The 23,938-nt window shown below is 32.5% G+C and overlaps 2 protein-coding genes across 2 annotated transcripts in view; both read left to right on the forward strand.

Annotated features, from left to right (window-relative positions):
* LOC133176774 (phosphatidylinositol-glycan-specific phospholipase D-like) overlaps nucleotides 1-10,370 on the forward strand; it is a 57,754-nt gene extending 47,384 nt beyond the window's left edge. Inside the window, exons 16-23 of the mRNA XM_061311844.1 lie at nucleotides 31-105; nucleotides 259-409; nucleotides 562-620; nucleotides 2,823-2,966; nucleotides 5,427-5,526; nucleotides 6,416-6,522; nucleotides 7,614-7,691; nucleotides 8,789-10,370. Coding sequence (XP_061167828.1) covers nucleotides 31-105; nucleotides 259-409; nucleotides 562-620; nucleotides 2,823-2,966; nucleotides 5,427-5,526; nucleotides 6,416-6,522; nucleotides 7,614-7,691; nucleotides 8,789-8,890 — 816 coding nt within the window. The 3' untranslated portion in view covers nucleotides 8,891-10,370. The remainder of the gene's footprint in view (nucleotides 1-30; nucleotides 106-258; nucleotides 410-561; nucleotides 621-2,822; nucleotides 2,967-5,426; nucleotides 5,527-6,415; nucleotides 6,523-7,613; nucleotides 7,692-8,788) is intronic.
* A 3,531-nt stretch (nucleotides 10,371-13,901) lies between these two features.
* Nucleotides 13,902-22,990, forward strand: LOC133176730 (TATA box-binding protein-like 1). Its single transcript, XM_061311802.1, has 5 exons — nucleotides 13,902-14,398; nucleotides 14,758-14,840; nucleotides 16,710-16,877; nucleotides 17,076-17,170; nucleotides 20,235-22,990. The coding sequence occupies exons 1-5, from the start codon at nucleotides 14,153-14,155 to the stop codon at nucleotides 20,480-20,482; spliced, it is 840 nt and encodes a 279-aa protein (XP_061167786.1). The 5' UTR covers nucleotides 13,902-14,152; the 3' UTR covers nucleotides 20,483-22,990.
* The last annotated feature ends 948 nt before the right edge of the window (nucleotides 22,991-23,938 follow it).

Raw genomic sequence — 23,938 nt, forward strand, 5'->3', positions numbered from 1 at the left:
ATCTGATTGATTTTACAAAAATCATTGCAGGGTGTCGTGTATCTGTTTTACGGCACACACAGAAGTAGACATTTTGCAGAACCGAACATCACAGTGTCTTGTAAGGTAACAGGAACATTTTAAAAAATGTCTTAGTTAATTAAGCTTTATCTCTGTAAAATAACTAATACATGACAGCAGATAGAACTGCATGAGGATCTGTGATAAATGACATGCACGGCTTCTAGCTGTCTCATTGATGTGTCCTCTTATTGTCAGTCTGACTTTTGTCGTCTGAGGACTTCACTTAGTGTGGATGATGTGAATGGAGATGGTCATGTTGACCTTATCATTGGAAATCCATTCTACTCACCAACAGACAGCCAGACAGGGATAGTCACAGCTCTTATGTCCAGTCAGGCATATAGAGGTACAAGTCACATTTATGTCTGATGCAGGAGATGGTGTCTCTGAAATAGTTTCGGATCCTTTACTGTCATGTACTTTTAGCTTAAAATAGAACAAAAATTGCACAAATTCCCAGTTTCAGTTTTTAAAAAAAAAATCTATGAAATATTACAGGTCAAGAGAATGTTACATTTGAAGATCTTGTGGAAAAGTGGAAGCTCCCTGGGCATCAGGTATTTCATATTTCATTTGATTAAAAATACAGAAAATACAAAATCTGTAGTCTTTGTTTTTCATTTAATTTCTTTGCAATTAAATATCAGTTAAATTAAAATCAATGTTATTGATTTAAATTATAGCTTAGTTTGAAGTAAATTTAGTAGTCCACTGAGTTGATAACTTTTTAAAAAAAATTCACTCAAAGCATTTCTGAAGTACATGTGAAAATATTGTACAAATCTTTACTTATTTAGGTAAAGTCAAAATTAATTATACCCCACGCAAAAAGTTGCGTGAGGTATAATGTTTTTGACCGGTCCGTCAGTCAGTCAGTGTGTCAGTCAGTCAGTCGGTCAGTCCTGTTTTTTTGTCATTGCAACTCCTCATAAACCGCTGCACAGAATTTCATCAAACTTTGCAGATATTTAGGACACAATGTGTAGATGTGCATATTACCAGGAAATTCCGATTCCTTTATTTTTTCTGGGAATTTCGGCACTTTTCAACTTAGATTTTTGGCCAAATATTGAATATAGAGATGAACAGTTTGTCAGCGCAACTCCTCATAAACCGCTGCACATAATTTCGTCAAACTTTGCAGTTATATAGCACACAATGTGTAGATGTGCATATTACCAGGAAATTCCGATTCATTTATTTTTTCTGGGGATTTCGGCACTTTTCAACTTGGATTTTTGGCCATATCTTGAATATAGAGATAAACAGTTTGTCAGCGCAACTCCTCTTAAAACGCTTCACAGAATTTGGTTAAACTTTGCAGATATATAGCACACAATGTGTAGATGTGCATATTACCAGGAAATTACGATTCCGTTATTTTTCTGGGAATTTCGGCACTTTTCAACTTAGATTTTTGGCCATATCTTGAATATAGAGATGAACAGTTTGTCAGCGCAACTCCTCTTAAACCGCTTCACAGAATTTGGTTAAACTTTGCAGATATATAGCTCACAATGTGTAGATGTGCATATTATCAGGAAATTATGATTCCGTTATTTTTCTGGAAATTTCGGCATTTTCAACTTAGATTTTTGGCCATATCTTGAATATAGAGATAAACAGTTTGTCAGCGCAACTCCTCTTAAACCGCTTCACAGAATTTGGTTAAACTTTGCAGATATTTAGTACACAGTGTATAGATGTGAATATTACCAGGAAATTCCGATTCCATTATTTTTGCCTTAAGAGTTTTGCCTATTATTGAAGAAACTTTCCAGCTAGGTAATAAGGAAATCCACTGGAATCTGCTTTTGTAATGAAATTTTATGTGAAATATTTTATTACCTTAAAAGGCCCCTATTGATTTTGAGATCAAAATGTTAATGATTTAACACACACACACACACACACAAAATCTTGGATAGTTCCCAACCCCCCCTCCTCTCAAATTGGTACTTTGCCTTATATAATTTCATAAGTACAGTATATAAACAAATTCATATGACTATACATCATAATTTTGTTTCCATCAATTATTTAAATGTGTAAATTGTCATGTGTTGGACATGGACTTACACTCATTAACAAATCGAAATCACTGAGGAATTTAAATAACAGTTTGTCAGCATAACTCCAGGACTGAATTTCCTGAAACTTTGTAGGTATTTCAGACATAATGTATAGATTTGTATATTACCAAGAAATTTTGATTCCATTATTTATCTAGAAACTTCAGCCCAATTAAATTTGTAACATACAAAGATTTGAATGTCCTTATATGCAAGAAGTTTTGATGTGATGATTTTTTGCAAGTAAATCCCCTTTTTGAATTATACTGTGTATTTCAAATGCACTGTGCCATTTATTACATGCTGCGTTGTTGAGTTTTGGGGGAGCGTGGGGTATGTGAGCTTGCTCACTTTTTCTTTCATTGCAAATATTGTTATATGGGATTCCCGTATTAATTGTGTATACTTCATTAGAGACATCATGAGTAAGATGCCAGATTATGAATCTATCAGGATTTTTAAATATTATCTGCATTTGTTGGTCTTGAACTAATTAAAAAAAAACAGTGAGTGAGAATAAGAGATCATTCTATGTTTACATTTATGAAAAATATATACCCCGGTATACCCGGTATGTGAATTTATCCTTGGTGATGATCAAGAACTACTGCACTATATATAACTAAGTGTGCTAAATTAAACATTCCACTAAAATCAGTATAAACATGTATGATACATTAAAGATGAATATCATTATTGGAACACCATTCCTGTGGAACTATTAGGTGGACTGGGACAGTCATTCTGTTCAATGTTACGAGCAGTGGTCTGGTAGAAATGGCTCACTTTGATGGTGACAGGAAGTTTGCCCAGTTTGGATCTTTCATCAAGGTAATAGTTTTAATGATCATACCACTTAGGGTTGTTGAGAATGTTATATTGAATATTCAACATTGTCATCTGAGTATAATACTGTTAAGGATCCATAGCAGTATAAGATAAAATAAAACTAACAGATGAAGATATGTTACTCAGAAGCAAGAGATATAGGATGATCAGGGATCAACAAAATAGTTAGTTTAGTGCTAAGTAGCAAATCATAAAGTAGATTATTTTACTTGCCTGTACTTGCCAGTGCAATTACTCTCCCATTTGTCACTGTGACCATGCATACTAAAAATATCACTAGTGCTTGTGCACGTATAGTGCTCCTATTTCATTCTCTCTCCCATTGCCATCTATTGGTCTTTGAAGAACATTAATGTATATAAATAAAAGGTATTTTTATCTCATTTTTATACCTCCATTCTGAAGGAGAGGGGGGTATACTGTTTACCCTTGTGTGTCTGTCTGTCCATCCATCTGTCCAGCTGTTTGTCTGTCCATAACAAGTTTTGGTTGCAGTTTTCTCAGCAATTAGGCCATTCCAAGTTTTTCTCTGTTTAGCATCCACTCATCTTTCAAAAACCTACCTACCTATTCGCAAAAAACACACAAACCAAAAAATAAAACAAAGACTTTATAGTCGTAAGAATGACGTCATTCAGAAGATTTGATTTGAGAAATCTATTTTCCTTGTTGAAAGATCTATTCTTCAGCAAAACCGAGGTATTAAATGCTTAAAATTTTCCTAATATGATATACTGTAGACAAATATTTATAGAAATTGACAGAATTCAAAGATTTTGACCAGAATAACCGATTTCAGGACTCCTGATTCTGTTTGTTTTTTTCTGTTATAAGGTGTCAAAAACCAAGGCGCATGCGGACGCTAAACATAGAAAAAACTTGGAATGGCCTTACTCATCACAGATGCTTAAGATTTTAGCACACTCTTTGTTAAGGCATGATGGTGGAATTCATTTTTGTGAGAATCTGATGTCAACTTCCTGTTTATCCATGCGTCTGTCCGTACCATACATAACAAATTTTGGCCGCAGTTTTCTCAGCAATTACTCATCGCAGATGCTTGAAAATTTAGCACACTCTTTGTTTAGGCTTGCCATATGGTGGGATTTATTTTTGTGAGAATCCGTTGTCAACTTCCTGTTTATCCGTGCATCTGTCCGTGCCATACATAACAAATTTTGGTCACAGTTTTCTCAGCAATTACTCTTCGCAGATTCTTGAAAGTTTAGAACACTCTTTGTTTAGCCATGCCATATGGTGGGATTTATTTTTGTATGAATCCGATGTCAACTTCCTGTTTATCCCTGTATCTGTCCATAAATGCACAAATGTGTATTTTCATCAGAGCAGGGGTATTATTAATGAGCATTCGCTAACAGACTTCTTGTATTTATCTTTTGTTAACAAGTCTACCTGACAAAAAAAACTATGAAAGTACATTTTGTATTATACATTGAAAATTCTTTAATTCGATTGACCAATCAACTCCATTATGTACAGTGATTAATTATCTTAGATAAATAGCAAATGGAAATAACTTCTCTCAGTAACATAAAATTTCCCTTCAAAATCAAAAGAGCCCAGTCCAGCACTAGAAAACTTGACACAGTAGTCAAGAATTTTACAAATCTGGTAAAAAATACCCTTGCTCATTACAACTTTGTACGCTGTTTGCCTCCAAGATGCCCAGGAGCAGAGAAGGAAGATTTTCAAAGAATAAATGCATTTTAACCTTGCTCATTACAATACAGAATGTATGCAATTACTTTGTGCGCTAAATACTGAGGGGCAGAGAAGAAGCTTTTTAAAGAATTTATGCATTTTCATATGATCAATAGAGCCCCACATTAATATCAGAACCCCTGACTCAGGTGCCATGAATTTTCACAATTATTGAAGAGGCACCCTTGATTATCATAACCATGCACTTACATTTAGTTATCTGCTTAATACCCAAGAGTAGAAAAAAAGATTTTCAAAGAACTAATGTATTTTCAATATATAATCAATAAAGTCCAACTTAACACCAAACCACCTGACCCAGAGCCACAAAATTCACAATTTTAAAAGAGGCACCATTGATCATAATAACCATGCATTAAGTTTGTCTGCTAAATATACAGGGGGAGGGAAGAAGCATTTTTAAAGAATTAATGCATTTTTCACTATATGATCAATAGAGCCTCACTCTAACTACAGAGCCCTTGACCGTGGGGCCATGAATTTCAAAATTTTGGTTAAGGACTTAATATTGCTTTAGAATAATCATCCCAACAGTTTGACTGCATGATGTCCAGGAGTGAAGAAGATTTTTGAAAAAATGCATTACATGTAAATTTTTATGGTTTGGGCTCAGATGACCTAAAAATAAAAATATTGAAGAATTTATAATGAATATATAAATGCTGTTTTAGATAACAGTAAAATGTTGATTTTTGACAGTTCATTGACTTGAATGGAGATGGTTTTGATGACTTGATGATTGGAGCACCGCTGCATTCAGATGATTGGACTGACCTTATCCCAAGAGCTCTCAATATATGTATGAGCTGCACAAGGCTAAGGAGTTCTGGGATGGTGGTGGTGGTGGGGGTTATACTGTTCTTGCTATCGCAGCTATCTTTGTCTAGCTGACTGTCCTTTATCATAATTAGCTGTAAGATCTGGGTTGCATTCAAGATTGTAGAGGCTACATAGCTCTACTTATAACTAGAATTTTGAATGGTGTGCTAGCCTAGCAGCTACATAGGGATAACAAGTGTTAATTTACACAGTGCATTCAGTAGACCTAGATATATCTAGCCTAGTTGATATGTTAGCTGTTACAATCATGAATGCAGCCCTGTTCCCAACTTACTAGGAGGTTTATATACTGTAAGTCCCTTTTTATTTGCAAGAACTTTATTTTGACTGTGTAAATATGCAAGACAGTCTGCTTGCGAAAATTTCAGTCATCTGTATATCTGTATTCTTAAGACTATGTAGAGCAATAACCAAATTTCATGAATATTCTGTCTCGTTAATAGAGAGTAAATGACTATCTCGTGCAAATAAGGTGTTGTTAAAAATTATTGATCTTTAGTACATGTATACAAATCAGACTTGCCCATATGCTGCCCCCAAGACAGATTGTAGGTTGCATACCGATACTTCAAATGCTATATCTGACATATTTTAATGCTCTTATTACTCCAATTAAGATGAGTTTTAATTCTTTGCTGTGTTGTAGCTCTAGGATCATAGTCACAATGTTAATTTTCAATTTGAAGATGAAATCCAATGGCCTTTTCTTCTATAAATACTACACTAGTCACATATAAAGGACTGTGTTACTGATAGTGTATCTTGTTTCTGACTAAACACAAGATGATGTGAATCATCTCTTTTATGAATTGATAATGGTTAACCAATTTTTTTTTTATTTTTAATAGTTGAAGATTGTAGATTGTTCATTTTTTATGGAGGAAGCCAGTTTCCTACGGGCAATGCTACTTTTACCAAAGACTGTGTTGGCTTTTACCCTTGTCCTTGGAAAGTGGTAAGTGTCAACATGTGTGAGATCTCTAGTGAATATAAACTGCGTGTGATTATTCTGAGTGATCTTAGAAAAAAGTACTTTTATGCCATTTAAGGTAGCCTACTTGGTTTCATAATTCATTTAAGAAAAAATTCCCATGTCAGAGGAATTGTTGGAGAATATACCCCAATAGTTTAGACATTTTGTTGACAAATTAAAACCAAGCCAACAAAATCTCAAGACTAAGGGGTATATTCTCCAACAATTCTGACAACAAGGGAATTATTTCTATTCTGCTGCAACAACAAACGAAAACGGATAGCAATAGGTCACCTGAGTGACCTATAAATCATAGACTCGGCTTCAACTTGGTCAATATTGATAATTTTCTGGTGAATAACAAACCAAATTCATCAACGAAAGAGTCCATAATTGAAATATAAAAGAAAAAGGATGAAATATATGCTTTAGAAATTTTAAAGCATAGGAATTTGCAATTTTTTTGTTATCTTCTGTTAATTTTTACATAAATCTTTAATATTTATGATATTTTTTTTACACTTCAAAAAAGATATGAAAATTTTGCATTTTGCAATTTTTACATTTTAAGATGACTCCTTTGAGAACCAGAATTTTGCTTTTCTTCTTTACATAATGTACAATGTAGCATTTTGTATCACATATATATTACAATTTTAGGAGTAAGTCTATAATTGTGGGATTTTTATAATTTGCTTTGAAGTGCAAAAAATTTGTAATCCTAATTATATAGTAAATCTACCTATATTTTGAGATAAAAAGAAAAAAAACCAGATGGTAGATTTTCCAGAAACTTGCCATGTACACTGATGTCAATTTAGGTTCAACGTGCTATAAAAATAGTTTTTCTATTGTAGTTTTAACACAGTGATACCCTAGTCGACCCCCTTATTGACAGCTAGATGTATTATGACAATAATAAAGAAAAATTTCTGAAGACTTCTATTCAAAATTTATTCAAAATTTCTTAGAATACAAAAAAATTTATGGTATAAACATTTTTTTAAAAATAATTCAATTAAACCTTTTTATATGGTGACATAAATATAGCCAGTTATGATCAATGATTTTAGGCAGGAGACATGATCATTCCAGTGAGCCCCAAAGCCTATATAGGGAGAGTGGCTGAAGTTTTGGAATACCCAAATTTGGTAACTAACAGCATGTTTTATTAGATATAAGTACTAGGGGTGGGCAATAATACCGATATTCCGGTATATTGCGGTGTGTTGACAAAAAATATCATTGCAATATGTTTTTGAAATACCCATATACCAGCAAAGTGTTTGGACTCAGAAATTCTATCATAAAATGAAAAGAAAAGTCAGAAAGGTTTGCGATCATGCCAAACAGTAAGACAAAAGCTTTTGTATGGGTGTATTTAGTTGCATAACTGTAATTCTGTCAACAAGATATCATTTATTGGTTATTTGTCATGGTTATGTAAATTCTACATGTAAAAAGAAGTTAATATAATAAGAAAATACCATTTAATTTTTGGTTGAAAATATTGCAATACATATCACAATACAATTAAAAATAGCAGAATACGAAATCTCTAGCCAATACCCTGCCCTAATAAGTACTGAAAATTTTCGCCCCTTTTGCTCTTGTTGCAATTGGGTGAATTTAATATGGGGTGAATTCTAAGAAAATGGCATTATCTCTTAAACAGAACTGTGTCTGGGTAAATTCAAAATGGGGCAAAATTGTTTGCAGGTGAAAAAGGGCGAAAAAATAAGATGGGGCAGAAATAAACCTGTATACAGTAAACAGAGGACATTCAATGTTCTTAAGTGTGGTTCACAGGTGGGATAGGATTTGTTTTTATATTTTCACAAAGCAAAGCATGGGTACAAATATTTTTTTTAAAAATCCTGTCTCATGCCAAAAATAGTCGCATTAAATAAAATATTCTTCTTCATAGTGATATTGTTTCAAATTTTGCCTTGTGTTGTAAACAAATTTTGCTTAAATATTTTTTTAATTTATGTCTCTGTGACCTGTTTATTAAAAAATTGGCATAAAAACAGAAAACTTTCATTTAACAGGTCATATTACTTAAACAAGTTAAAATTCCACAAGACTCTGGAGCTGTATAGTAATGTTTCCATACAGACATGCTTAAATAAAGCGCTGCAAAATGATTTTTTTTTATATTTCTGCAAGACTTTATATATCTGTATACAGGTAATGTAAAGAGTTTTTTAACATGATTTTGTATGTTGCATATATTTCTCTGTTGCAGACAAACTTGGTTGTATCAGCAGTATGGAGTACAGATTATTACAGAGGATTCCCCCACACAGGATCTATCTATATATACACTTTCCACAAACAGAATCACTAGTCTAAGAATACTTATTGACAATTTAACAATAACTTATGATATTTTGATAGGCTAAATAGTTCACTTCAAAGTTCAAATGTGGTGTCCATTTTGGTAATGCAGTTCTTTTTCTGTTATTGTATGCTACTATTTTTTCAATACATACAAACTTGTAAATTATGACAATTTTTTTCTACTGGAAATCAGAATAGTGGAAATACAAATGTGCTAGCAGGCAAAGTTACAGTTATGAATAATATTAAGTATATTTAAAACATGATTGTGATGTAAACCTTTTGTTTGTGTTGTCCATTCTATAGCTTAATGTTGAGCTAACTCCTCAAAGAATCCATTAAGTTACCTGTAAGTGTCCATTCTTTTTGGAAAACTGTCCATTCTTTTTAAGAATGGACAGTTTTTTCAAAAAGAATGGACTGTTAAAACAAACAGAATGGAGAGTTACAGGTAAACTTTGGAATGTGTTCAAGAGGGAAACAAAACAAATACATTAAATACTCTTTAATTTACATGTAAATAACAGAAAGATCACAGAGATCTAAGCTAATCCAGAACACAATGTCTGCACAGGATCCACTTGATTTCATGAATAATGTACATTATTTCAATACTCAAAACTCAATTTTCACAAAACTTGATTGCAAATGACACAATTTCACATTTGACTTTTCGGAAAAATTATTCCCTCGAGGAGAATTCATTTTAAGATAGAAGTACGTCTAATATTAAATCTTCCACCCAGAAAACAGTTTGCTCCATGAACACTTCACTGCTGCAGTTAATATTTCCGAACTTAAAAATGAAACATCTCCAGATTTGATTTGTAAAACATTTTCAGGTCGAAGATTGCCTCATGGCTAACCCAACATTCAGAACACAATATGCATTTCACCAGTACACTGCTGCAGTTAATATATCCTGAAAAATAGAATTCAAATAAAACATTTCCAGGTTTGATTCAAATTTCATTATGTGTATCTGTTGGAGAAGTTCACTTTTGGGTCAAAGTTTGGGTAATATTTCGAATTCTTTTACTCTTCTGCATGTTTCCAGATCCAAATATCACCAATTTTATGCATATTTTGGTTTATTAGATTTTGATTCTGTCATATACTCTCTCCATCAGAGGAAGACATGTATGCCTTTACAACGCAAACTATAAACTGATTTTGAAGCATGGCATACTTGTATAAATACTAGTATCCCCCAAAATCCACCTGTATCTGTCCATTATTAAGACAAAGACCTTTTGTTATTTGCATCTGCGCGAAACACAATGGCTATTCAACAAATTGCTCTGCACCCCTAGCTTACCTATGACTGTCCATTCTGTAAACAATGCATTTGTCATTGTATGTGTGCTATCTGTCATATCTGCTACCAGTTTTGTAATTTTTTTTATTTCATTTTCAGAACAAAGGAAATCATGTTTTAAGTAGGAGAAAGGCCTCAAACTGTCCATTCTGTGAGAGAAAGAACTAATCTCGGGACTACGGCCCTCGATTAGTTCTTTCTCTCACAGAATGGACAGTTTGAGGCCTTTCTCCTTTATGTATAGTTTCAAAAAATTATTGATAATTTTTTTTGGAGAGATATTTGTTTAAAAATATTGTAAAAATAAAATATTTATAGTTTGATATCAAATTTTTATCAAAGGACAACATTTTCTAGTGTCTTATGTGCAAATTTCAGGGATTACTTACCTTTTACTTTATTTTCTTTCTGAGAGTTGCTGATGTTCAAAATGAGTGCTTCTGAAAACAGAAAGCCTGTTGTATACATGCCAACTTTTTAAAATCCTTTTAGGGTTTGGGGGAGATTGTACATAGCAACATTTTTTCAAAGCTCTAAATTTGCGGCATTTTGTCGTAAAAATAAAGATATGTCCTTTTTTAGCTCACCTGAGTTAAAAGCTCAAGTGATCTTTTCTGATCACCCGTCCGTCATCCGTCCAACCATCCATCCGTCTGACTGTTCTTACTTAGCAGATATACAAGTCTTCTTTGAACATAAATGTTAGTTTCCAACTCTTTCCCTTAAATGAATTCCTTTACTTTTTCAGTACCAGGGTAATTGTACCACACAATACAAAGTAGATAGAGAAATACTCAGTGTTTCAGAATTATCACCAGGTTTTACAATTCCTTAAATAGACATTCTATTAATTCTCAGAAGCACTCATTTTAAACAACAGCAGACAACACAAAGTAAATGAAATAAAAGGGAGGTTATCCATGAAAACAGCATGTATCATAAGAAAGTATGGGGTACTGTCATTAGATAAAAAAAATAATAACATTCAATTATATTATATGTTATTAATGCAATATTTTAAATACCGGGGTATACATTACAAACAATTCAGAACACTGTATGTGCACATTGTATTATTTTTTTTTTTTTTTTTTTTTCAAAAAAAAGAAAAAAAAATAATTTCTTTATTGCAACAATATTAATGTTCTTGGTCTCCCAACAGATTTTTAGCAGGGCCCAATAGTGTTGATATCAAGTGTCATATACATGTATATAACTATTGGGTTTTGTTTGTCAAGGGTAATGGAAGAATTGTTACTGTTTCAACTTAAAAAATTGCAACAATGAAATTGGTAAGTAAAAGGAACAGTGATCAATCTTTAAGAAAAAAAAACTGCAAACAATACAAATCTGTGAACAGGGCATAAAACATGGAACCCTAGAAATTCCAGAGGTGGAATCAGGTGCCTATAAGGAATAAGCATCCCCAGTCAACATGTCACACCCGCTTTGGGCCCTATGTTTTAATCTGGTAGACAGAGTATCTGTAGTAAAATTTAGACCTTACAATTGGTATGAAATAACATATATGCTCACCTATTAAGTCAAATTTTTGGGAGTTAAATTTTGATCCAAAACTCCATGTGTGACTTATACATCATCTGCATATGGTGTTTGTGTCTCCCAGCTGATTTGATGCACAAGAGCAGGATGCTCTGAGTATGATCAATTTTTAAACCAAGGTAAGCAACTGGACAAAAAAGTAGATTTTACAAAAATTTCGACAACCGTTTGAAGTCTGCTTTTTGCAAATTCTACCATCATTATAATGACTTTGTTTGTAAATACAACCCATCGTTGGGTGTCTGACTTGTTTGATACCATTTGTTAGGTCATTGCTTTATATAAAATTTGACTACAGAGTACTCTGTATACTGGTATCTGATCAATATGTAGGGCTCATAGCAGGTGTGACCAGTCTACAGGGGATGCTTACTCATCCTAGGCACCTAATCCCACCTTTGATGTTTTCAGGGGTACATGCTTTTGGCCTGTTTAGGATTCAATTGGTTTACTGGATTTAAAAGACTGATCATTGTTTTCATCACCTTTCATATTTTAACCGACATGTATGTATCTGCTGGTGAGCAATCTGTCCCAAAAGATATTTGTCATTCAGTATATATTCTTCATTGGATATTAAATTGATCACTGTTTGTTATTTTCACGTTTAACATTATAAGGAAGTCCTAGAATATGGGGTATTTTTCTGGAAGAAGAAATATCATGGTAATATTGAAAAAAACTCCCAATGATAATCCTAAAGAAAGGTTGGAACTTAATCTAAAGCATGAAAGGTTATCATATGCATTTAACACATATGCTTACAGATTTAAATGATCTTATATTGCTTCAATTGTTAATAAAAGATTAAATATTGATGTCATTCACTGATGTCTTGTCCCAAAATATACTTTGAAACACAAATAAATACAATTATAGAATATTAATCTGAAATTGACCACATAATTCTGGCCAAAAATAAGAAGAGAAAAAAACTGACTTATAAGTGGGTCAATATCAATTTTCTCCAAAATTATCTAAAAAAAAAAAATACAATCAACTTATAAGCAAACTGATTTGTAAGCATTCAAGTATATATGATATGTCAGTTAAAATATGACCAAATGATAGGTTGTATTTGCTAATAAAGTCATAATAACAACCATAGAATTTATGAAATGCTAAATTTAAATGGGGTTGTTGAAATCCCTGTAGCATCAACTTATTTGTCACTAGCCTGTCTCAATTAAAATCGGAGCAAGCTCTTCAGTATCAAATAAGTTGGGAGAAATAACACCATATGCAGGTGATAGTGAAATATAACTACATAAAAAAAGAAAGTTGAGATGGAAAAGGAGAAGTCATCTTGTTTGTCATTCGTAACTATTGATAAATAATCTTTGACATATATATCTGAATGTCGAGTTGAAGGCCACATCATGTGTTTTCTTCTTCTTATGTAGAAGTTTTTTGAATAAATTCTGCTTCAAAGAAATGTAAAAATAGGCTGGCTTATAAAAGAGCACAATTAGTGCCCATTGGAATTCCAACAGATTGTTGAAAGAACTACATGTAAGTTGTCAATGAGGGACACAGCATCCTTTTAATATAAACCTACTTATGTCTAGGGTTACCTTGGGTGTGGGCAGAATATGGGTTTAATATTTTTGTGGGTATATAAAGGGTAAAAAAAAGACTCCTGACAAACAGCAGTGCCAGGGTGAATAAGGTGAGCATTGTGGATCTTGGGATTCTGCCTACAACAAAGAGATTCTTCTTGTATTTTGCTGTCTTCATCAAGCTGAATACTTTGTAAGTAAATAATACTGATAGAGCGGGCTTGATATATATTGACATCCTGCATATTATTTTATTACCTTGGAATTATCATGTACTTAGAAGGAGTTATTGTCCCTCGGCAATCAGAAAGAGTTATCCTTCTTTGAAATAATTGAGGAAGACGCAATTTATGATTTATATACATTAGAAAATATTCTAATGGTAAAAAATTGTTTATTTAAAGACTTTCATCTTTAAAAATATCAAATTAGAGACTATTGGCTCTTATGGGGCATATTTGTGTTTTTGAGGACTATTTCGGTAATTTGAGGGTTTTCTCGTTATTTGTACACCCTTTAGTGCCGCATTTCATTGGCTGTATCAATGCAAAGAAAAGAAGCATGGCTGCCACTATACGAGAAAAGTAGAAGAAAAACTTTATTTGTGTCTATTACAACAAATACTGTGGTAATTTTTACTCGTTAGCGGTTTGTATATATGTTCAAAGTAGAATTTATATTCCAAGTGTACAAAGTACCCAAACAGTTGCACACGTTTTGAAAACACTGACGACGAAGTAGTTTGCATTAAACTGTTAAAAGCATCAATGGGTTGGAATCATTAAAAATTCATTCTTTACTTTGAAAACTTTGTGGAAATTGATTGGATATGACGGAGGTTGGAGAATGCCTTCCACTTGAGTCCAAGGGAGTCATGGACGCCAAGAACCTAACGGAATCTGAGGTTCACGAAGAAACTTCTGTGGATGCTAATGGATTCCCTGCAGAAGAAGAACCCCCGACAATCGACATAATCATCAACAATGTTGTTTGCAGTTTTAACACACGATGTCATCTTAACCTCAGAAATATTGCAATGGAAGGATCCCATGTCGAATTCAAAAGGGAGCAATCAGTGAGTGTTGTTCACTGGTACTATGATGTGTGTACATGACTACATGTGCATTTGTTTGATTTCATGTCTTATCAAGAACAATATGTAATCCATCTAATAATTGTTAAATATATAACATGAGTAGTTCAATAAAAAGAATACACATAGAAGATTACACTAATCATTACATCCTTAATTAAAGTGGGTGGAAAAGGTTTCGCAATATTTGTACATCTTGACTCTTAGACTAAGTATAAACATTACATATTTTAACCATTCTGAATACCTTTTGATTGACTAAATGTTACAATTTATTTGAAGGACAAATGTCATTTTTTACTTACCAGCTATGAATCAAAGACAAATATAATTTGTTTTAGATGTGCAACATGAAAATCAGAAGACCATACACAACAGCAACAATTTGGTCATCAGGGAAAATTGTGTGCACGGGAGCCACCAGGTAAAAAAAAAAAATATGCCATTTTGACATGGCCCTTGTATTTTATTTTATTCCACCTCTAATGATTTTTCAATGAAATCCTGGCTTATGATTGGTTGAAATCTGTCAAGTAAAAGGAGTGTAATTCTTATATGTGGTCACTTGAAAATCAATACATGGTCAATACAGAGTTTTCATACTCTTGTATCAGAACACCTCATGGGTTCATTAATCTTTTTAATCGTCAATTAACACAGGCTTGCAGAATGTCTGTTGACAATAAGTTAACTAACATACAATGAGCACTTATTATAGAACTTTTTCTCCCTTTATTAAAATTCTACAAAACTATCTGTACGTTATTACTGCACGAAACACAAAACGATATCACGTAGCACAACATGGCATCATAATAAGCACTGTATGGGAATGATGACACATATAGTGGGGATAAACAATTTTACAAACTATTGACACTAGGTATAAAATTTAAGATCAGGTATCATTCTTGGTCACTACAAAACTATGTAATTAATAACTCATTGATTACGCTTTCATTTAAATTCATTCCACAGTCAAAAATATAAAAAATAACGTACAATAAATAGTCTTTTGCTATTAGTTACACAGTCAGTTAGGGACCTAATACAGAGACATACAGGGTGTGAAATGGAAATCTGTATTGGGCGAGGCAAAGCCGAGTCCCAGTACGGATTTCCATTTCACACCCTGTATGACTCCGTATTAGGTCCCTAACTGACTGTGTAACAAATTTATCCTGCTGAAGATCTTTTTAATATTTCAAAAAAAATCTATGAGCATATTATCAATATATCAAGTTTTAATCCAACAACAACAGGGTTTTGGGTAACCTCTCACCCACTCGCAATTGCAAGTAAAATTTGCTGTGGGCGATTAGATATAAAAAGTCTGATCGCCCACATGGCGAACGATTTTTTTTTTCCGAAACATAATCACATTTCAGAATTATATTGTATGTACTTTCAGTTTTAAGAAAACGCTCTACTAACCTAAATTATTTGTGTCACAAGCAAGCATATTAGTCAAACGTAAGTGACTTTGATCAAACATGGAGATTTATCGAAGCGGTTAAATTTTCAATCTCTGTTAAATTTGATGATACGAGAGAAAACGTTTGAGACTGTTCTTCTGAAATACATTGTAACAATCGGCTATGATTGTCAGACACCCCATCCGTACTAGTTATTCATAGATAGAATTTGAATTGTCGTGTCAAATGCACACAATAAAAGATTGGAATCAAACTTCATTACAGGTTGTATGCAGTTTATTATTTAATATGCCCCTTGTTAAACCATAGACGGTTTAGTTGTATGGTTAAACACTACAAAATGTAATCAACATATTATATATCAGTTTTTAGAAAAGAGAAAACCTGACAAAAATTCAAATACTGCAAACATATTGATACCAGGAATTAAAAAAACTCAGTTACAAAACAGGATTTTTTTGTTGTTATTTTAAATTCACATATAATGTGGGTCCGTGGATCACATTGTGGGCCTGTAAAATTTGAAAAGTTAGGAGTCTATATGGCCCCCCAAGGTTTCAAAAGTTAACCACAACACTGAATAATCAACATAAAATATCATAACAAGTAACAAGAAATTTAACTACCAACGCAAACTGTTTCTTACCCGCCATTTACAAAAAAACCCGCTTTGAACAGAATCACTTGCCCGATTTTAAGATTACTCCTGGACGGAGATGTAATACAGAAAAATTCAGGGCGTCATGTGATTAGCTTTTATCCAATCAGTAATCTACAAATTTGTTTGAAGCGGGATAAAATGAAATACATATATATAAACCAGTTTTGTTGATTAACTCTTTTTGTGTTGTTTTCAGTGAGGAAGAATCCAGGATAGCTGCTAGGAAATTTGCCAGAAAATTACAACGCTTAGGATATAAAGTGAAATTTACTAACTTCAGGGTCGTAAATGTTTTAGGAACATGTGGCATGCCTTTCCGTATAAGGATAGCTGCCTTTTCACAAAAGTATCCAAAGGAAGCAAGGTAAACTGAGAAATAGAAATATGATGAAATGCATTGACTAATTAATTTTGTTCAACAAATTTGACTTCGAGTCAATTAGATTTTTTTTAAACAACTGAAACAAAGTTATCTGTTATTTGCTTTGATGTTTATTTTCTGTAGTTTTGATAATTTAACATAAACTGTCATTAATGGAAAAAAATTTGTAATTTCTTTCAGTTATGAACCAGAGTTACATCCAGGAGTGACCTATAAACTAAAATCACCAAAGGCAACACTCAAAATATTTTCAACAGGAAGTATTACAGTAACTGGTATGTTATTATTTTGTTCTGATTATAGATTATATGCTTAGATTGTAATACAATTGAATAAATAGCACTAGGGACTTGAAATAGTGGTATAAGGCTGCCCTTGTCATAGGTTGTGAAAATGTCATTCTTGAACTCAGGTTTTCTCTCTGTAGAATTTATCAATACAAATGTATTAAAAATTCAGTTTCGTACAGTGGTGCCTCATTAATCTGGATGATTTTTCCTGAAGAAAATTGAAGCATTCAGTGAATCACATCAATGCAAATATTATTTGTTACCAGAACACCTTAGGGCTATAATCTCTTGAACCTTAACCTTGGAGTTTGACCTACACTTTGACCTACACTTGAAAACCTTGGCCATAACTCCTGAACAATTAATGTTCAGTCAGGGATGAGACTGAAATCTGTCATTCTGGAAATGAGGATTACTATTCATAAAATAAAATTTTTATCATGACTAAAACAGGCCATTTTTAAGAAAATGATGAAAAACAGTCATAAAAATTTAGAGTGCTTCTAGAATACTGAGTTACCTCTGTTTAAAAAATGTTAGATCCACCAACTGAAAAAAGGACAGAAAACATTGTGAACAAACTTCATTTCTTAAATACAGATAATACATTACTGGTTATGTTGACAGAGCAAAATTCCCAAGCAAATATAAGAGTGGCAGAGTTATTTGTCATTATTTGCACAAAATAGTAAAGAAAAGGAAAATGAAGATATTTCGTCTTTTTACCAAAATGGAGGGTCTGGGTTTACTGAATATCTCACTTGTTTCACAGGCGCACTGCTTTTCTATGGTTTTAACTTTTTGTCAAGACTTTTCTCTACATGTATATATTCTTCCAGATGGTGTACTATATGTTTTTATTTGGCTAAATCCATGTAAAAGTGGCAAATTAATTCTACCAAAATTTGACATTTTACCGATATTCTTAAAATACCAACTTTCACCTTCCATATTTATGTTCAAACACACATAGTCGACAGTAATTTGAGACCCTGATGAAATGAATCTCACGTAAACACTCTTCTTCCAGCAGTAAATTCAAATTTGCTTATATATAACCAGGGTAGAGGAATTAAATTGAAAATGAAAATATGATGATAGTAAGTCGTATTGACTATTAAAATGACAAAATTAAGTAATTAGTAATCATGATGATCATCCATCATTTTTCTGAATGATGGATTTCAGTCTCTCCTCTGACTGGTGTTCTGGCTGTCATATTTCACACCTGTATTCCTTGTGACAAGACCTTTCCTTAAATACCAATATTTTTTACCTCATGACATTAACCTTGGAGATTGACCTACTTTTGAAAAACTTTAACCTTGACCATAATTTCTGAATGGTTGCTGCAAGGGCATTCTTTAGGTACCAACATTTTGATCTCTTGACCTTGGCCATGGAGTATGACTTGCAATTGAGAAACTTAAACCTTTGCCATGAGCTGCCATACAGGGGCATCAGTGTTGCACAAACACATCTTGTTATCTTGAACACGCCTATGATCATCAAAACTTGTCAGTTTATGCATCATGGGGCCTTGATATGATACTGCGTCTTACTTTCTGAATCTTGTGTCAAATCATTTTCAAAACATTTACAGTCATTATTTTGAATACTGAGAGGTTTAGATTCATCAAACCTCGATGCATTTTGTGGCCTTGAAACATATTTAAGGAGTTGAAAATTTCCTGGAAATTGATGCCTTTTTGGTTTTCAGTGTGTTAACCAAGAAGTAGGTGATGGTGACCTACTTTTGGAATTTCAAGGTTTTATCTAAATATATAGGATACTATGAGGCTTAGAATAGAAGAGATAGGTTGTGCAATTTACTTAATGAGTGATTCTAGGCTCTTGGGCCTCCTTTTTTCTAGGTTCAGTGAGGAATAATTTGTTTGATGTGAAACATAATTTTACTGCATTGAAAATAGAAAGTCTTCTGCCCAAAGATCAAATCATTTGGAGAGAATGGTAGAAAACTACTGATAACATCTGTCTGAGATAGACAGGTCTTTGAGCAGAAGAAAAATATTTTTTAATAATTCCATACACAGGAAACATTAGTTTGACAATTTGTTTAATTTCACCATGTCAGACTACAATTACATTGTTTATCATGCATAGCTCACCAATATTTTAAACCCAATCATTAGTAGTAATTTGTTCATTACTAGAATGCATATGATTAAAATAGTACATAGGAATTCTTCACATGATGATATTATTTATATCTAGTACGAGAATTCTCTTCCCAAAATATTTTGTCCTGAAGATGAAAGTCCAGATCATTGCTATTAGAATTATTGCATTTGCACTGTATTAACTGTCCATATTCACCCTAATAAGTGCTCAGGGTACTTGGAAAATTGAAAAAACAGGATGATTAAAAACACATTTAATAATGTCAAAAAAAGAATATTTTGTCAAATAAACCTTTTAAGAATACACTCTGTAATTGGCAAGTTGAACTAAAGAGTGACTGAATTGTGATATATAGTGATTTTAGTCACCTATTTATATTTTACGATGGGAAAAAATACAGGATATGATAGTTAAGATATTCTGATCAAGAAAAGGTAGCTGGAGATTTAATAAGTTAAAGAAAATATGACAAGATAGGATGTATACATGTATGATTAAGAATCGGATACAGTGCATCTTTATATGTAACTTCTACTTTCCATTTCATTTTTTTTTTTTTGAATACTTTTACAAGTATAAATGATACATTCTTTACTATCAAAATATTTCATGTTTCATTTTTGCTTGAAAATTGACAGAAAGATTCATTTCAGACACATTTAAGAACTTTTATCTACAAAATAAAAAAAAAATGCATATACTGTATGATAATTTGATGAATGGTTTTGGGAGGAGGCTCTTATTTTTTTTCAGGTTGGAAATTGCAAAGGGGGGGGGGGGGTATATGAGCAGGAGTGCTTACTAGGGTGAATATGGTACTAAGCGAGACTCAGTGTAGTGCATATAGTAAAATCCCTTTAAGAGGATATACTGTACATGTATTCATGAACCTGATGAATTATTTCAGCTCCAAGTGTAGCCAATGTCCAAGCAGCCATAGAACATATTTTCCCTTTAGTCTCTGAATTCAAAGCAGAAGACAAGGATACAGATAAAAATGTTATAGATAAAGAAATAAGATTTATGCAGAAACAGCGAAACTCACTCCAACCAGCTAAACCTGTGTCTAGATATGAAGATTTCGAAAAAGTAGAAATGTATGACACCGATTACAGTGACGATGAAGAATTTAACAGTGATGAAAGTCAAGACTGAGCGTTTAGTTTCAAAATTGAAAGTACAAATTTGTGAAAGTGAAAGTCGTGATCAAGCTCACCAGTGTGCTCCTATGAGTGATGTTACTTTGGCATTTTTAACTTTACAGTGTATACTCCTGTGTGTGGTCCCAACAGTTGATAAAAAAAATTGTGTTCATTATTTATTCATGGAGTTTGCATAATTTTTTAGACTGTCCATCCATTTGAAATTTGAGAAGACTCATGTTCAGTATTTTAATATGCAATTTAATAATAACATGATTGACAAAGTGATTTGTTTTGATGTGTTGATGTTTGTTTTGAATTAAGGGAGTGATTGTTTAAATGTAAGGAAGTTTCATGCATTTGTGTTTATTATCACATGTGAATGGCATTAATCTCACAATTTTGTTGATATCATAAAAGCAGACTTCTGTAAATAAGTGATGTTTACTTATCTATGTATATTTCTCGATTGATTCAATCCGTACAGTGCTAAATAACATATACTAATGCACAAAACCTTTGCCAAATATTTAAATTGTCTTCTTTGTATATGTATGATAAAAAATTTAGTGACATTTCATTATGAAATGATGCTTCTTTTCTTAAGATAGCAAAAAAAGTTCTTATTTACAATTTATAATTGAAGGAACAAGTGATTCATTTATATCATTGAGCAGTGGAAGTTTTTAGAATTGCATTAATTATCTTTGTCAATGTCTAGCAGTTAGCACTTTGTATCAGCTAGTAGTCCTTATTTTGTAAAGGATAGATGTTAGGAGGGTTTATTTCAAAGAAAAGTACTTGTTTATATATAAATAAGCTCACACGTGTTCAGTATCAATTTTGTTCAAAATTCTCAGTGATTTTTCCTGTCACTTAAATGACATGTAATAACATGCCACAGTTAAGGCCCATTAATTTTGTTCTTTAAGAAAGTAAAACCAAGAGAACAATTTTTTAAATAAGTTTGATTTAAGTGTGCCATAATTAATTATTCGTTGTTTATTCTTGTCCCCTTATACATGTACATTGCTTTATTCAATATTATTGTCCTGTATAATTTTTTACAGGAAAAATATTATCTACATAGCTTGTCCAATCACTAAATAATTCTTTGATGGTTTATACATAAATGATATGATGAAGTTTTCAGGGTACAATCGATATTGTAAACATTTGCTATAACATCAGCTCAGTATACATATATACAGGAAAATTTTCACCCTTATTTTCACAATTGGCAAGTGTAAAAATGGGACAATTTATACATATGTATATTTATATAATTTTAAGATCAAAAATCAAATGGAGGGGAAAATTACACATATTAATCATTTTTGCATCTTTAGTTTGTGCATATTGCTGTTGTATCAATATTTACTGTGTGGGAGCACTCCAATTACATGTCCATAAGCAAAATGTGACAACACATTACATGTATGTACAATGATTTTACTTATATTTATAGTTCTAATCAAAGTTTGAAAATGCAGTATTTATATAAAACTGTACAGAAATATGCACTATTGATATCAACCCCCCCCCCCCCCCCAAAAAAAAAAAATTTAAGTACAATATCTATTCATGATCTTTTATGTTTGGTGCACTTTTTTTTTTTTTTTTTTAAGTATATTCATATATTAGTTAAAGAGCTGTAATTTTACATAAGAATATGTGCAGTGTTTTGATGAAAGACTTTTTTCCTTCCAAAATTAATTGCTAAAATCATTGTTTATTTTCATTTTATGTTTTGCATTTGCAAAGACTGGAAACTTTGGAATAAAGATTCTTATATTGATTACATGCTGTATATCTTTGTTACCGTAATCCATTGGAGGGGAAAAATACTTTAACCCAAATCATATATTGTTATTAAATGGTCAGTAATACAACAGCTGTATTAGTGATTTTGACATCCAATAACACTGTTTGTTTTTGAGTGGAGTGAGCTATCCCAATTTCATTCAAATTGAATATGTAGATGGGGAAAATCTTTGAAATCCTTCTCATAGATGTAGAACAATAAATTTATTGCATAGAAGTGCCAAAGGGTATTGATTGCATGTTGTGACCTTTATTGAGGTTTATCATTAACTGTGAATGGGACATTGTCCTCCCCTGCTGATGCCCTACCTTTCTGTGGGGTACAGGCAGGAACAGGGCACATGGTACAGCGAGTCATATCATCCAGTAAACAGCAACTTATACTAGAGTCTACTATGTTTGAATGGATCATAATGGTGCTTTTGTTTGAATCTGAAAGTTGGTTCTTTCATACTTATTTCTATATAGATCAGTTGGGCATTTTAAGCATATAATTTTTAGTATCTTTAATGTAAAAAATATAATGTAAATACAGTTAATGTCTCATGTTGATGTACATCATCTCTGCTACCAACTTTTCAGTTGTACATGTATATATGTTTTTGTATGTTTGACTTGTTCACATCTGTAGTTTTATGATGCATTTAAGGTTCACATACATTTCTGTGTATTGGAATAAATATTTTTCACCCTTGCAGTAATTATTGTTATTTTTAGCTGGGTGAGAAAAAACATTTGGATGGATACAAATATCTTAAGGGGCTTCTTTACTGGCCATGAACTATTCAAATTTCTAAATATTTGTATGGCATGGCTTTCATATCATAAGGTAACATTACTGGAATAATTTTCAAATACCTCAGTAAGTATAAGGTAGCCATAGGTCAGGGTCAAATTTTCACTATGGAAACAACTTTCTGTCAGATGTTTTGTTAACTTGATGTTTTTGGGGCATCGGGGTTCCATGTTCATATAACTTTCAGAACCCTCACCCATCACATTTACCTTGCTTATTAAAGGCCCAAATTATACCTAGTAAGAATATCAACTTTTTAGTGTATGTTTTATAATTTTGGGCTATGTCTTTGAGCACAGCTTTCAGAATTGGATGGAACTGTCAGTTTAAAATGCAAAGCTGGTCGTCAAGTTAAGGTTAACTGACCCTCTGATAAAACTCAATTTTCATATTGTACATAACTCTCTTGCTGTACACTTAAAAGACTTTGCCAGTTGTGCTACATGAACTGTCAGTTCATGTTTTTGTTCATGACCTACCTGCCAAATATGTAAATCGGGGATAAAATAGCAATTAGTTATACCCCACTTCACCACCATAAACTGAGAATAGACTTAAGTCAAAATTTCAAAACAATATAACTTTTCAAATTATTTTGATAAACGAAATTTTCATGGTGTGTCCGTATTTAAATAATGCACAAATCTGCACATTTTTAAACATGTATCTGATATAAATATCAAGGTATTCAAAGTCAAAATTTGGACGAAGTCTATTCTCAGTTTATGGTCTTGGAGCCAGATCTATTCTTATCCTTTGCAAGAAGTTTGTCTTAGGCCAAATAAAAAAATATGTGTGGTTCCGGTTACCCGACCTTCCCTATTTTATACCCCCGACCCTAAACTTTTT

The sequence above is a fragment of the Saccostrea echinata genome, unplaced genomic scaffold (genome assembly GCF_033153115.1).
Source record: "Saccostrea echinata isolate AGI-Se365-2 ecotype Australia unplaced genomic scaffold, CSIRO_AGI_Sech_v1 ptg000081l, whole genome shotgun sequence".
Classification (NCBI taxonomy): domain Eukaryota; kingdom Metazoa; phylum Mollusca; class Bivalvia; order Ostreida; family Ostreidae; genus Saccostrea; species Saccostrea echinata.

Excerpts from the sequence above, each read along its gene's own strand:
- LOC133176730 (XM_061311802.1), top strand. The coding sequence starts at position 14,153 with ATGACGGAGGTTGGAGAATGCCTTCCACTTGAGTCCAAGGGAGTCATG. Across the intron at positions 14,399-14,757 it reads AATTCAAAAGGGAGCAATCA|ATGTGCAACATGAAAATCAG; the intron begins GTGAGTGTTGTT and ends AATTTGTTTTAG. Across the intron at positions 17,171-20,234 it reads AGGAAGTATTACAGTAACTG|CTCCAAGTGTAGCCAATGTC; the intron begins GTATGTTATTAT and ends GAATTATTTCAG.